The 15,339-nt window shown below is 37.5% G+C and overlaps 1 protein-coding gene across 3 annotated transcripts in view; it reads left to right on the top strand.

The window, feature by feature from the left end:
• EYA4 (EYA transcriptional coactivator and phosphatase 4) overlaps positions 1–15,339 on the top strand; it is a 151,533-nt gene that overhangs the window by 75,960 nt on the left and 60,234 nt on the right. For all 3 annotated transcript variants that reach the window (XR_004356066.1, XR_004356065.1, XM_032683021.1), the window contains exon 3: positions 2,096–2,145. Coding sequence is in view for 1 of the 3 variants with exons in the window: in XM_032683021.1 (XP_032538912.1) it covers positions 2,096–2,145 (50 nt within the window). In the remaining 2 variants the exon portion in view is untranslated. The remainder of the gene's footprint in view (positions 1–2,095; positions 2,146–15,339) is intronic.

The following is a 15,339-nucleotide window of genomic DNA, read 5'->3' as shown; positions in this document are numbered from 1 at the left end:
AGGAGATAGCAAAAATATCCTGGAAGTGAGTAGATATTAAAGGGACATGGAAAAAGGAGCTCTTCTAGGGTTTGTACTATATCTCTATGAGAAATATATTTATATTGTAATTAATTTTTATTATGTTATTGTATTTTATATTTTATAGTTCTAAATACATTATGTTTTCAATTATTTTAAACTATATTTTATATGTGAAATGACAATATTATTTTTCTGGCCAAATCCTATGTAGCTCGATTGAGATAAACTGCTTCCGAAAGTACACATTTCCTCTCAAGGAAGGGCTGTTGTAATTTCAGTGTGTTTAAATGATTTTGAATATATTTTTTAACACTTTACTGTGATGTGACACTCAGTAAAGTAATCTGAATAAATATTTCTCTGTTTGTGTATAACACACTGAAGACATTTTTGTGGTACTTGATCATGTAGTTGTATCTGAAGTATTTTATTATATTTCACATCTTACTCTACCTTAATAATAATGTAGTGAACATAAAACTATAGCAATGATATTTGCACCTGAGTGTTTATGAAATAGTGTCTGTGAGGTTTGGGTTTGTGTGAGCCTTCACTGTGTCTCATGCTGACCTACTGCACGATCTCATCTCTCTGTAGCACACTGTAACTAATAAGTCCATGGAGTTGCAGAGTAGAAACAGTAAAGAAACAATCTAAGAGGAGGAAAATTAGAAGGGCTGAAAGTGAGTAACTGGATAGGTTGAAAAAAGTTTGTAGCAAAAATCACGCAAAATGTAATTAGAAGTTCCTTTGTGTTTCCTACTTATTTAGTGTTTTGGATGACACTGTTACAATAATAAACACAGATTTAAGTTGTTATCATGGGAAATTTTCACTATTGCTACAGAAATCTGATTTTTGTGAATAACCGTGTATGCGAACTTATTGGTCCTTTTAGTATCTTCAATGCAAATGAATAAGAGAAATGACCACCTGTAGAATAATGCTTGTACTTAGACATCTATGAGTGATTTGAATGGCATTCAGTTGAGGTATTTAGGGAAAATATTAAGCATTAGTGTAATCCTTTATTCTGTTTGAGTTGGTGAGTGTCATTTATCAATAACTTCAATAGAAGTGACTCACAGTCACAGGGGGTTTTTTTCTGTAAAGTAGCAGAAAAGTATGGAAGAGTCTCTTGATTCAAGGCATTCCTGAAAATTGTCATTGAACATGCTGGTTGTAATGCAAATGTTTTTTGTATTGTGTCAGTCACATCATTTGAGTCCTAGTGACTGTGATGTTTCTAGATGACTTTAAAAATGGAGCTTTGAAACCTCCCACACAGCCCTGGATTCTGCATTAACAAAATGGTTTTTTCTCTGCTGAAAATACAAGTGCTTTAGATTACCAGAAGGTACAATTAAATTTTGCTGGAAATCATGAAGATCCCAAAGAGATATCTAGTCTACAAGAGTACAGTTTTCTATTTTTATTTGACAGCAATGGATTTGATCACCTTCAATTAGCCTACAGCAATGTATTGTAGAGATCAAATTGGAAGCTGAAATACCTTTTATGTACCTACATCTTGCAAATATGAGTGAAAATGGTGTAAGTGTTCATTGATGCAATAGGAAAATATAGTTAACATACAGTTAGCAGATTCACAAAATGAAAATTACCATATGAATTTATTCATATTTAACTAACAGTGCACTTTGCCCTAGAACCTGGTGTTTATTATTGTGAGCTTTAGCAGGAAACAGAAGCAATATCAACTGGAAAAACATTTCTTGGCCAAGCTGAGAACAGTATGGCTTTCTCGTTTCCAAGTGGGGAACCTGGTTCTTTGGTTTCTTTGTTCCTAGTTAAGACTACTCCCAAGCTATTTTAGCTGAACATTTTACATACTAATGGAGCCTGGGGAAGTGCAGTTGGCAGCTGTTCATGGGATAATAATGAAACACACTGTTTAGTACTGCATACTGCTGCTGTAAAGTGCGGGAAGTATTTTATAGAGATCATGGTGAGCAGAGCAGGATCCACTTTACATACTGTAAGTGTGTGAACTGTGAGCAAGGAAGTTGTGTTTCACTTGAGAGTAACTGGCACTCCTTTGCTTTTGCAGGTAAAGAAGCCGTGTACAGAGTCAGATGGTTCAGAGACGCAGAATCCCAGGTATGGTACCGGAGGGCAAATGCCAGCTGAGTGCAGCACGGTGGTAGAGCACGAGGCAGAGCTGTGCTGCGGATATGTAGCATCAGAACACCAGAGTCGCATTTTGCAAAGAACAAATGGTTGGGTCAGTTTTAATGCTATTCACTCTGGAGGGTTTTTTTCCCATCAAAGATGCATTCTAGCATCCAGGTAATTGAGTTTAGATGATGTCATAACACAGAATTGTGCTCTTCAACTAAAAAAATGCAAACTATTAAATAGTGTAGGGAAATCTATGCAATCAAATCTCAGTTTCTTAATTTATCCCTTTTTGGCATACCTGAGTCTTGAAGTTTATTGAAATATAGTTTATTTCCAGTGTGGAAAATTAATTCTTTATTTGGGAAAATTCACCCTTACCAAAACTTCTTTGTTTTCACATCTGAAAAACATGCTGTATTCATAAGCTGGGAAGAAACCATACATTCATTAAAAGCACAATCTTTTCAAGCACAGTTTTTCCTAATTTCACATGGAAAAAGGAAATGGATTTAACTTCTGTATTTTGCACATGTATGTATGTATATGGATAATTTTGAGCAGGCAAAGTGGTAATCATTTTAGATGTGCTATTAAGCATGCATGTTGATTAGTAAGCTGTTGGGCTACAAAGGATAGTTTTCTCAGTTTTTGGTGGTTTGCACTGCTTTTTGTCTTTGTCTTGTGTCTGTTTAGAAGACCTATTTTAATTTCACAAAAACTCAGCAGCTTTAATTAGGAGGGGACAGCCACAAAATAAACCCGATATTTCACTAACATTGTGATTAAAACTCAGAAAAGTCAAATAATTCAAGGTTTGCCCATCAAACCCATCCTTAACTACGTCTTAACTATGCTCCTGTTGCAGCAGGATCCTCTGGGGGTCACCTGCAATATCCAAGGCCGTTATTGTATCTGTGACTTAAGCTGTACTGTGCACTATCTGAACTTCTTTCATTAGCTCGTGTCGGTTATCTTTTCATTTAGTTTGGTAAGAACTGAATGTATATAAGGGAATACACAGTTCAATGTCCACATACGCTTTCAGCGAAGTCAGTACCAGTTTTGCCCTGGACTTCAGTGGAGGTATGGTTTACCCTTCTGTGCTTGTAACTTCTAAATAAAAAATGTATCTGCTGTGCTGCTGCTTTGAATTAAAATTTATTATAAGGGCCATGCTCTTTCTGAGTATTTCAACGCCATGGAGAATCCCAACTTAGCATAACATTCATATATGTGCCTAGTTTTAAGTGCCGTGCTTGTCCAAATGAGACTGTTATATCCCAAGCTTTTAAGAATTATGAAGTCCATAGTGTGATGTAATTTCATCAGAGTGTGATATTGAAACAAACCTGTGGACTGTCGTTATCTCTGCACATGAGGAAATTCTTATGAGCTGTAATTAAATTCTTCATACTAAGTCTGAGGAACAGGGTGCTTTTTTTTCCTCCCAAATGCTCAAGTGAACCCATACTACCAGGCTAAATCTGGTAGTTTCATTTTTTAAGGTGCATTACAAACAAATGCTTTTCATTTTTTGCTCTGCAGCCTCAGTTTTGAGGATATATCAGATAAAGTTGAAATTAATGTTCCTAGCCTGAGCATGTGCAGTGCTGTGTATACGCCTGAAGTGGGATTTTTGGTCACATGTGACTTTGGTCTGGAGAGGAATCTCTGACAGACCTCAGGCTGGAGTGGCACTAGAGGGCTCCGTGTGGCGCTCACACTTTGGAGCCTGGAGCAAGGTAATTCTTCTCTAAACACGGCTTAAGTGAAAACACTGCACATAAAATGAAACATCAGCATAAAAATGAATGCTGGAGACACACAGCCTTACAGAATAGCTCCTGGCTTGGGACCTAAGGCCAATATCATTCATTTATTTAGCTAGCTTTATAGTCTGTTAGTTTTGGATTTGAAACTATTACAATACATGCAGAGGAAAGTGTTTTTACAGTAGGGAAGTAATTAAATTGGGTGTGGGAACTTTGTCAGGAGAATTCTTCAAGTGACTGTGTGTATCAGCGATTCTTTGTCTTGCTTGGCCTGGGTTTGTCTTCTAGAAAGAAACATTGAAACTGCAGATGTGACTGGCAAATTTTTTTAAGGGATGTATTAACGTATGCAGCATATCAAAAAAATGCTTTTCAGAAGTAAACAGCTATACCATGCGTGAAAATCAACCTTGCCAGCATTTTTTATAGAAAGTGGTTGTTATCTTAATAGACAGGTAAACTGCATAGACGGAGAGGGATATGTAGTTAAGAATTGAAGTTGTGGATAGGCGAGTTGTAAATGGAAAAGGAAACATGCATGACTCAATATCTCTGACAGGCATTTTGATTCACAAACGACTTTGTCTTATAAATTCTGTGTGAGTTTCTGGGAGTTATTTTGCCAACATCCCTATGAGTGGTTGTGATACTCCTTTTATACCTAAAATGGTAGTGTTGTACCTTATTGTGGTGATATTGTGGCTGTATATCAATACTATGGCATTCTTTCTTCATAATTTGCAGTAGAAATCAAATTCACCCTGTAAGTCTGGTGGCCGTACCAGTCATCCAAAATGCTTACGGCTTTTTGGAGCTGTTGGTGTGTGATACAGAGGCAGTGAACGGTTGGGATTTGCCAACTGTTGTACTGCAAGTCTGGACAAGACCGGAGTAGCATGGTTGACCACTCTGGCATGCTGGCCCTGTGTCAAATTCACTAGCAAGGTTAGGAAGAGAAGTTCCTGTGTTCAGAGCCTGTAAATATACATTGTTCTTGATTTTCTTATATGATGGGTAGCTTTAAAATGGTATCATTTCCGAGTATACTGAACAGCTCCTACATGAACTTATGTCATACAAGAATTCTCGAAGTCTAGTGCATTGCTTGAAAGCTAGTTTGTTTGCAGTTATCAACAACCTTCCATTTTACATAGGTAATCAAAAGGCCATTTTAACAAGGGAACGTTTTGTTGCCCTAAAACTTGTAAGCTACTCTTATAACCTCATGACACAAGACCTTGCTGTGAAAGTCAGTTAAAAAACGCTAGAATATGTATGATACTGAAGTGGTAAATGATAAATACCAAGGTCCCAGATTCCTGCTCACGCTCAGCTACTGCACGTTCAATTTAGCCACACATCCCAGAGCAGCATCTTTCTTTGAGACTACAGTCCACTTGATTAATGCATCTCTGCTACCCTCAATCCTCCTTCCCTTCCCACCAAAGTCCACTGATTACAGGAAAAAAAAATATGCTTTTTACCCTTTGGAAAGGACGGAAGACTCTGCAGAAGAATGAGGAAATTTTTCTGACAGCTTAGACACAAATGTTTTTTCCTGGATGGTAAAGGAAAATGGCCGGTGTATTTCACATACTTGCCCTCTTAAATTATGATCTTTATATTAGATACTTAGATGTCTATAGGAAAAAAGGGAAAATTTTAAGATTTTGATAAGTAGTTTGTAAGCTTGAGATAAAAGTTAGTTGACAAATTACTTTATAAAATTACATCTGAGGTCAAAAAGACATTACTTCTGTGTTCTCAGAAGTGCAATGCATTTTTGCATTAGTAAGTTAAAACTAAGCCTACAGACGCAAGAAGCCCTCCATTCCTGTTGCATAATTTTTACTACCAAACCTGGGGGATCCAGTATTCCAGTGATATTCATTCTTACTGACTTATATACTTTAAAAAAAAAACATTCTAAAAGCAAAAGAAGGGAAAAAGAAGCCACTCTTAAGCAAATAGTCCCTTTCAAAACATTATTAGATGCTGTAAGAAGAGTTTAAATCAGAGACATTATAGTTACTGCATTAATACCAGCTAGAGTTTGTTCCTATGTATTACTGAACTATAATTCACCAGTTATGATCAGTGATAAATATTGAATCATATGCACAGATCTAATTGCCAGATAAAGCAGTTATCCAAAAAATCACAGAGGGATTTTTTATGTGTTTAAAAAAGGTCTCCAGTATTTCAATTTAATATGGGTTTCAATAAGGTTGTTAGCATAGATTGCAGCTGTTCATCAGATGATTACTGTTCTGTTCTTCACACACCCACACTGTTTAAAAGTGCACCACATAGTAGGATTTAAGAGATATGAATTCCTGTTTCTCTTTCATTTAAAACTTCGGAATGAGAAATAGGCTTTCACATTTTCTTGCTGGTCTCATTTTGATACCTACTTATGGTTTTTCATTGATCAGGATACAGAGTGCGTGTACGTGTCCAGAGACAATTTTTGTCATTAATGCATTCACAAGTAATACATGGTATTGAATGTCAGTGAGAGCTACCACGTTCGTACATTATGTTCACTTGACTAAAGTTTGTTTCCTCTGCAATTTGGGCACACTGTTGTGTATACAATGTTCACTAGACTTACTGTATCTGAGCTACGCTAATACTGCATGTGTGCATTACCGAACAGGTATCCATGACCATCCATCTATTTAACAAAAAATGAAAAGAAAAATACATGTGTCTTCTGCATCTTATTTCAGACACCAGATCATCAGAAGTATTTAATTCTCGTCAGTTTGAACTGTGTAAAGTACAGTGAGATTTCTTTCCCTGGACTAATTCCTCAACAACACCTTCATAGTGTTATCTCAGAATGATTGTGGTGATGGTTGATTCTTTCAGGTCAGGCATTGGCTTGCCCGTATTTGCCAGATCTGACATTGTAACTCCTCAACCCAATCCAGGTTTTACAGGAGGGTGATAGATTCTCTGATGAAACTGTTGTGCCTTTCCATGACTATTTGAACACAGCTGACTCTCTGAATACCAGTTCCTAGTAGAGGGAGACCAGCAATAACTTCCCAATCATTTGCAGTTCAAGAGATGAACAATATTACTGTTACACGGTAAAGAGATGCATACAATGAACTGCTAAAAAGGAAAGCCAGGAATAGCTATGGAAATTGTCATTAGAGTTTCAGCAATTATAACAGAAAAAAATAACAGTTTTGCATGCGCAGTAAACATGAGCAAACCAGTCTACCAGGCTTCATATCTGTTGTTTAAATGCATTGTACTCCTTTATTTTCTTCCCGTCCATGTCTTAGAAGTTTTTTAGAAGGTGAGGGTTCATTGTCTGTTGTAGCTTTTCTTGGATAGAGGGTAGTGCTTTTCTGAGGTCAGGAGTAGTGTAGTTCCACTGTATCTCATACTGAATTAGCTGTAGATCACAGTAACATGGTAAATGGGTTTCAGTTGAGAAAATGAGATATTGAGAAGATCTCTGATTTAGACTTTGAAGGTGAGGTTCATCTCATCCTGAAGTAGCTGTGTAAGGTAGGCACTTCTGAAATGCCATTTATCTGATCTTCTTCTATTGATGGGAAAACAGCTTACTGTATCCCTCTTCTCTTGAGCAACCATGCAGACTCCACCTGTTGCACTGCTGATTTATTGTAAGAAGACCAGCTAGATACACAGTATAACCGAAGGCAATGAAAGCATTTCTTTTGATTTTACAGATTCAGCTTTTCTGCAAAAACTGTTCAGTTCCAGAAGAGAATACATGCAAAAATAAGATTAATCTTTAGCCAGGATAAAACGCTTTGTGACTAGCTCCTAGTATTTCTAGGGGCTTGGGGCAAACTATAAGGAGGAACATATACAGCAAAACAAATTTGCTATGAAAAAGAATAATTAAAGTTGAAATTGAAAGATTGCCACAAGTGATTTGGGAACTGGAAATAAAACTAGTCAACAGGAGGGATAGTATATGTCTGTCAGAATATAGAATTCATGTCAGTGAGGCCACTGTAGTTATAAACTTTTCACCTAAGAGAAATGTTTGGCAAGATCAAGCCCATACTTCTCAGTCAAGATAGTGACTGGCAAAAAAACATATAACATTTTCCAATTTTAAAATAATTACATTGTGGAATAAGATTCTTATAAAGGCTACATTCTGGGACACACAGGCTTAGCTTGCAGAGAATGTTTTATACAAATCTGTTACTTATTAAGGTTTGGTGCACTTATTTAGTCTGCATGCCACTTAGGCAGTTGGAATCAATCAAAATAACATGGTTAGGGAGATGACTATGCACAAAAGTATAACTGAATGACATACAGCAACCATGACAATTCCACAACAGTTGCTACAAGAAGTGTGTTGCCTTGCTACGTGAATTGTATTTTCAGGCATGTAGTTTTCAGGCAGCACAAATCTTTCCTATTTTAGAGAAGTCTGTGTGGTATCTTTCTGCCTTCTGAACACTGATGTTCTCATTCATTAACTTTAGAAATTCAGTCTTCCGATTACCCAAGGCCTATTGAAACTGCTCACTGTCTGCCTGTTGGTTTTTGTTGGCTCTGGATCAAGCCCCCAAAGAGTTCTAAAAATGTATGCGATATATTTACAGAAATTACAATAATCTGTTTAGAGTGCAAATACGTGGTAACTGATGACATCACAGGGAAGTATTTTAATGGTTTATATTAACAGATCCCTGTGGCTTATAACAATAAAAGTAATATATTTTTCATATTTCATGTCTGTTTCAAATTCCTGGTTTTTTTTGTTAAAATTGGGCATAACATATTTTCTGTTATATTAATAATAATTTTTCCATGTGATCCCAAGCCAAATCATGTCAGTGTTAAGACCTATTAACCTGAGTCCATGGTGGATCACATTTGGAATAAATGAAAGCAACAAAACCCAGGAAGTTGTGAACATTTTTTTTTGAAATTTGTATCACCAAGTTGAAAAAAAAAATTGGTAGTGAATGTAATTTGTAGATTTTGGAGATCAAAATGCCTTGTGATTTTGAGTCTGCTCAAGAGAACATTTCTGCATTTCTGTATTAATTATTGTATCCATTAAATTTTAATAATTTTTGAACTTTCAGGAATGTCCTGGATATGGACATTCACTGATTTTGAGTGAAAGAAGATAACCTAAGATTATACCTGCAGATACTTTTGCTTAATCCAGTAGTTTCTTAGAGACTTATCCTAAAATTTAACTGCATTTTGAGCCATAAAATGACAGTGTTGGTTCTTCTTACATGTGCAGCACATATAATCACAATGAGAAGGAGTTATTTTTCTTTCTCCCTTGGTCTGTTTTTGCTTTGTCATATCACATTGCAAAAGAACTAATTCAGACTCCATTCCAGCTTCTTTGTCCTCTTGGATACTCTAAATGTATTTTACCATTGGTGAGCCTGAATAGTAAAAGTATTTGATTCCACCTACTTTGCACTTCAAATCTAGTTGAATAAATTCCTGAATGAAGACAATGAAAAAAAATGGCCATTTCCCCTATTTTGAGATTGGTACGGGTTGCTTTTTATATGAATCATCTTTTTCCTCAAATATTTTTAAGTGTCATTTATTGGCTAGATGTTTCACAACCTTTTCAGATACATTTTAAATACCATCAGTCAGTCTATGTACTCGATAAGCATTTAACTAACACCATGCAGTTAGTACATGTGCTAGTATTTAATACATCAGAAATCACTTCTTTGCCATCCTACTAGATCCTGAACAGTCATTAAAGAAAAAATATGTAGGAAATAAGAATAGAATTGTCAAGATTTGATCCCAGCTGGCAACTAAGCACCATGCAACCTCTCATTCACACCACCCCCCCCACTCCCAGCCCAGTGGAATGGGGAGGAGAAAGTAAAACTTGTAGGTTGAGATAAAACAGTTTAATAATTGAAACAAAGTAAAATATAATAAACATAGTAAATAATAACTAAAAAAAAACCCCAAGAAACAAGTGATGCACAATACAATTGCTCACCACCTGCTGACTAATGCCAGATCCCATTCCAGAACCCAGATAAGCCCCCCTTCTGAGTATAAACTCCAGTTTATATGCTGGGCATGATGTTCAGTGATGTGGAATATCGCTTTGTCCCATTCAGGTCACCTGTCCCAGCTATGCTCCCTCCCAGCCTTTTTTTTTCATTTCTCCTTAGAGGCAGAGCATGAGACACAAAAGAAAAGAAAAATAAAAGTTCTTAGGATAAACATTACTTAGCAACAACTAAAGCATCAGTATGTTATCAACGGTATTCTCATGCTGAATCCAAAACACAGCACTGTACAAGATGCTAGGAAGAAAATTAACTCTATCCCAGCTGAAACCAGGACAAGAATGAACAAAAAAAATCCATATGAAAAGAGAAAACTTGCAAATAAGCTAATTGAGACCACATGCAAATAAGCTAATTGCAAGTTGTTTTCTTTTTTTCTAACATTTGCATCTTCCACACGTTACACAAATGCATGTTAAACCAACTGTAATATTTCAGGCTTGATCTCCCCTCTTCATGTTAAGATAGCCTTATCAGAGAGCAGCTCTGTACCTCAGCTTTCTCCACATGCAGCTTAGTCTGAGCACCAGAAATCATAGTTCTCCTCTGGGAACAGAAGTCAGAGGATCCATATGACAAGGAGGGAAAGAGACTCCTCCATAAGCGGCATCTGGCTCTTTGGCAGATTTGTCAAGCACTTCTGCTAATGGGTTTGGATTTGCCCAGGGGTCTTTTATGTGGTTACATTGCAGATGGTCTGTCTGTTCTATCTTCTCCTTTTGAACGCTTTTACTTAAAAAAAAAAAAAAAAAAAAAAGGGCAAAAAACTTTCGTCTGATCCTCAGAATTTACACACTCCTTGCCAGCTGATAAGGTTCTTGATGGGTCTCATAAGATGCCTGTGAAGGCTCCTTTTTGTTAGTAATCACAAAGTTCTCCATATATCCAAACGTGTGTCTTGAGTTTTGCTGGCAATTCTGGACTTAGTTCTCCAGTTTTGCTGCCAAGTGATATAATTTACTGTGATCTGAGTCCACATTATTGTCAGATTTCTTTGGGAATTTCTTAATGTCGTTTGTAGAGTAGAAGTAACCTTACCTCCCCTTGAAGCATGAAATATACTTGCCTTTCACTCACCGTCCACCTTTGAAAACCTAAGTTCAAATCTGGATTTGGTTAAATGTGAAAATGAACATGATGGTCTCAATCTAATTCATAGGGGATTTGTGTCTGCCATTTAAGAGAGGCCCAGGACTGAAGCAGCAAGTCTGTGGGAAGGTATGTTTGGCAGAGCTATGGAGAAAGGCATATATAGTGCCCAAATAAATAAAGCAATTCCACAGATCAACTTTTTAACAATTATTTATTGTGTGGTGTGAGGGCAGAGAGGGAGAACATCCTGTTTGGTGAATTCCATTTAAGTTCTGTTTCAATTTACAACTAAATCTCTGTCACTTTAATTTTTAAGGGTTTTGAGATTTTATTTGTTTTTCAGTGTCGAAGTAATTGGCAGGTGACTAGACATAAGATCATGTTTTATTCCTGTGTTATTTCAGGCTTATGTCTTATTTTCCTTCTAATTATGTAGATTAAATTAAATAGAAAATAAACCTCTGTGCTCTCAAAGATGCAGTCCTTTTCATGACTTTCTCAAAATAGTACCACAGAAACATATTCATCCCTCTTAGTGTTTCATTATTATACCATGTTTCACAGCAGCAGTATTTTAACATTTGCTGAGACGCAAGAATAATTGAATTATAAAAAGCAATCATGTTGTTATTAATGTCTCAAATCCTAGTGCCCTGTCTCACAAACCAGGTTCTTGGGGAACGGCTGGGGAACCTGTGCTAAAAGCAGTGAAGTTACAGACATATCTGCAATATAGATGTGGGTGAACTTAAAAACCAACAGCACCAAGTGGCTTGTTTTCCTTTACCATGTTTTTCCCTCAGGACTTGGACGAAAGTGGATATTTAATGATTTTAAAAGACTAGGCGGTATGTCAGAAGTCTTTGTGAGATCAAACCATTTTGTGTAAGCTGGGCTTTTAGCAGGAGGAGCTATAAAGGATGGTAACCATCAGAGAGGCTGGTTCCAATGCTGCTGTGTGTGTGCCAGGGCAGTGAGGGCTGGAGCTCTAGCTCTGCTGGTGCCCCGCTCCGGTGGCTTTGGCCGTCCAGACAGGTATGCATGCCCTGGCCTGGCAACAGAGTTATCAGCATGCAGGCTGAGCTGGAACTGGAGGTGTTACAGATTTGCAGCTGCTACCTGCCCCTTCTTGTGGCCCAAGGGGGTAATTTGGGGAGGGGAGGGAATTGTGCCCCAGAGTTCTTAGCGACAAGTATTTATTAACTCTTAGAAAAATCACCTACTTCACCCAAAATGAAAAAGGTACATAAAAACTGTGTGTATGCTTTAAGTCTCAAAGTATAAAATAACTTGGGGAAATCAAACAGCAAAGTGAAATTCAATCATTTGGTACCAACTGTAAAGGGCAGTTAGCATCAGTACCTTTATCAGAGCATCATTCTCTTTGTTTTGAATGTAATTAGTTCTGAAAAGTTCTTTCAGAAGTACAAGCAGTGAAGTCTCCTGGGAATAATGAAAAAGGGATATGTGCAGCATGTCTAATGCATCTAGTGTACCTTGCCATCCAGAATGGCTATGCCCAGGTACACCTTACAGGAGTGATCAAATGCTGAATCAGTTAAAGCATCAGGCAGACAGCAAGTTTTATATTGTAAATCAAACTCATTGTTGGGACTGTGATTAGAAGGCAGAAATAATTGCTTTTGACACCAACTGTTTTGGAGCCAAACATAATGTGCTCCACATGAGGTAAACTACAGAATATTTGTCTTGGGAGCCAAGATTCAGATCAAGTTTAACTTATAAAGGGAACTTCACTGTTAAAAGTGAGATACGTTAATGTTTCCCACATTAGGGCTGCTTGCCAGTAACTCTCTGTATTTTATATTTACCAAAAAAAAAAAATATCCCAGAGAAGATTCAAAATGTTTGCATTAAAATATGAATGGAGAATGAAAACTACAAGTTTTTGGCAACTCCTGTATTCTACCTAGTCTGTCATCATAACTCATCCTTTCTAGAAGCAGATAAAGTTCTTGAAAGGCCCTTGTACTTGTAGCTGAAGAAATTACATTGAAATGAGCTATGGTCAGTCTAATACAGCATACCTGAAAGAGTGTCTTTTCCTGTGGGCATTCCCTGCTGAAGAAGAACCATGTTTCAATAACTAGTTTGAAATATAAGAGACGTCTCAATTTAGGGTGAGTCAGATACAACCCATCCTTTTTTTTTTTAAATGAAAATATGGGTTCACACTTACATCATGCAGTCCAGGCTCCATTGAAGCCAACAGCAAAATTCCCAGCCTTTCATCCCTGATTTCCCAGTTTTAGGTTTGCTTAAATATTGTCTGACATGAATACAGTTGACATTATTATATTGAAATTAATAACAGTAGCACTACATCATTTTAATTAGTAATATAAATATAAAAAAAGCAGGTCTGCAGCACTCTAGGGACGTGTATGAGGAATTATAACACTTTCTCTCCAAAAAAGCTAGCTGGAAGATAACATAGTTATGAAGTTATCCCTAGAAATTCCTTTTTTGCATGTATGGCTAAGTACCAAGGATTTGAAAGACCTTCTGTGTTTTGATGCTTCTTTCCATCTCAGTCTGTCATTAATGTGTGGTTTGGAAGAGGGCATTTCCTCTCATTGAAGAGCGGAGATGCTAGAGCATCCCCTGTTTATTGTCCATAGGAAGTCAGGGCTTCAGGTAGCCCTTTGAATACTCCTGTCATTGTTCTGCTTAAAATCAGATATCATGTCTTACTGCATTGTGTTTTCCCTGAGTTGTTTTGAAATCCCGTGCAGTAAGCAGTGTGCCTTCGAAGGCTATGTCTTACAAAGGGCAGATTAGCAACAGGCTACTAATTGGCAGAGCTGATCATCACCACATTCCTCTGGATGTATAAGAAATAGTCTTTGTTGCTCAAATCAGACTCAAAAACACCAAAGAAAGACTTAGTGAGATTCTTCAGTCACTGTGTTTGTTATGTGTTCCTTATGTCCAACTAGGTCACCCCTCAGAGATGAAGAAGAGACTGAAATTCTGAGCAGAGTTTTCAGATGTGACTCTGAGGAGTTGTTCTGCAGAAGTTGTGGTGTAGGAGGGAACTTGCAAACAGGCTTGCTGTTTGAGTTCCAGCCATCTCCACAGAAGTGTTTGTTATTTGTTTATGACACAGCACATCATGTTGTAAGAACCACAGTATTTGCAAGTGCCAGTCACATCTGGAAGTGATCAGAAGCTGTTGGGTGAACTGCTCTTTGAAAATGTGGCCCTGAGATCCAAAGACTTGCATTTAGATCTTATGTATCTGTAAACTGGTAGTTTGTATTTAATGTAAGTTGGATACTTGACAGCTCCCTGTGGAACTGTGGTGTCATTATCACTTTTGATTTATTTAAATACTCACATAAGGACTTCAAAACCTACTCTAGTCATCTTTTTTTTTTTTAAGTAGCAGGTGCCTGTGTACCTTTATGTGTTTTTTGTTCGCACTGGGACTAGGAACTGCATAATGCAGCCCATGGGCTGTGGGGTCAAGCTTGTGACAGTGTGTAAAACGTGCCCCTGTCTGAGCCTGAGCTGTGGCACAGGATCATGACTACTCTTGGAGTTGTGCCGGACAGGGGTTTGGTGCGTGCCATCTGGCACATGCTCCAGTACAACCCAGGCTCAGCATGGGCCAGTGTCTACATGGATAAGAGAAATGAGCATCCTACCGTTCTGTCTGCCATTCCTTCAGTCCTTGGTCCTTGTTGCTTATTAGTTTACATGTTCTCTGTCTGGCCTCTGGAGTGGTTTTCTCCAACCAGCTACCTTTTTACTTGAGAAGATGGGAATTATTTATTCAGACACCACATTACCTCTTTCCAGATACTTCCTCCTGTGACTGGAGTGTAAACCCTGAGCTAAAATTGTGTCACATCAAAACTGTAGCTGTCGTATTTGGATAGCCCAGGAAAGAGATCTCAAAGGCTAGGTTTCAGCTGGCCAGAGGGTATTGTTCTGCATAGCTTTGCTTTTTTGTGTGTGCATCAGTTTATTGCATCAGAATGTAATAGTTCCCTATATAAAACTATCATTTTCCTTCATCAAATCAAATCAATCTTAAACTTCAGAGTGGAGAGATGAGGTGAAAGGGGAACCATATGGAAAAAAGGGCTTCCTGTTACTTATATTTTCAGTGACAGCCTGCCTGTTTCTCTGCTCTGAATCTGTGTTTTGTAATTGAAAAATCTCCTGAGCACAGGAAGGGTGAGCTGGAAGCTTATGCTGAG

The sequence above is a fragment of the Chiroxiphia lanceolata genome, chromosome 3 (genome assembly GCF_009829145.1).
Source record: "Chiroxiphia lanceolata isolate bChiLan1 chromosome 3, bChiLan1.pri, whole genome shotgun sequence".
NCBI lineage: Eukaryota > Metazoa > Chordata > Aves > Passeriformes > Pipridae > Chiroxiphia > Chiroxiphia lanceolata.
The sequence above is the reverse complement of the archived record's forward strand: the minus strand, read 5'-3'. Positions and strand labels throughout refer to the sequence as shown.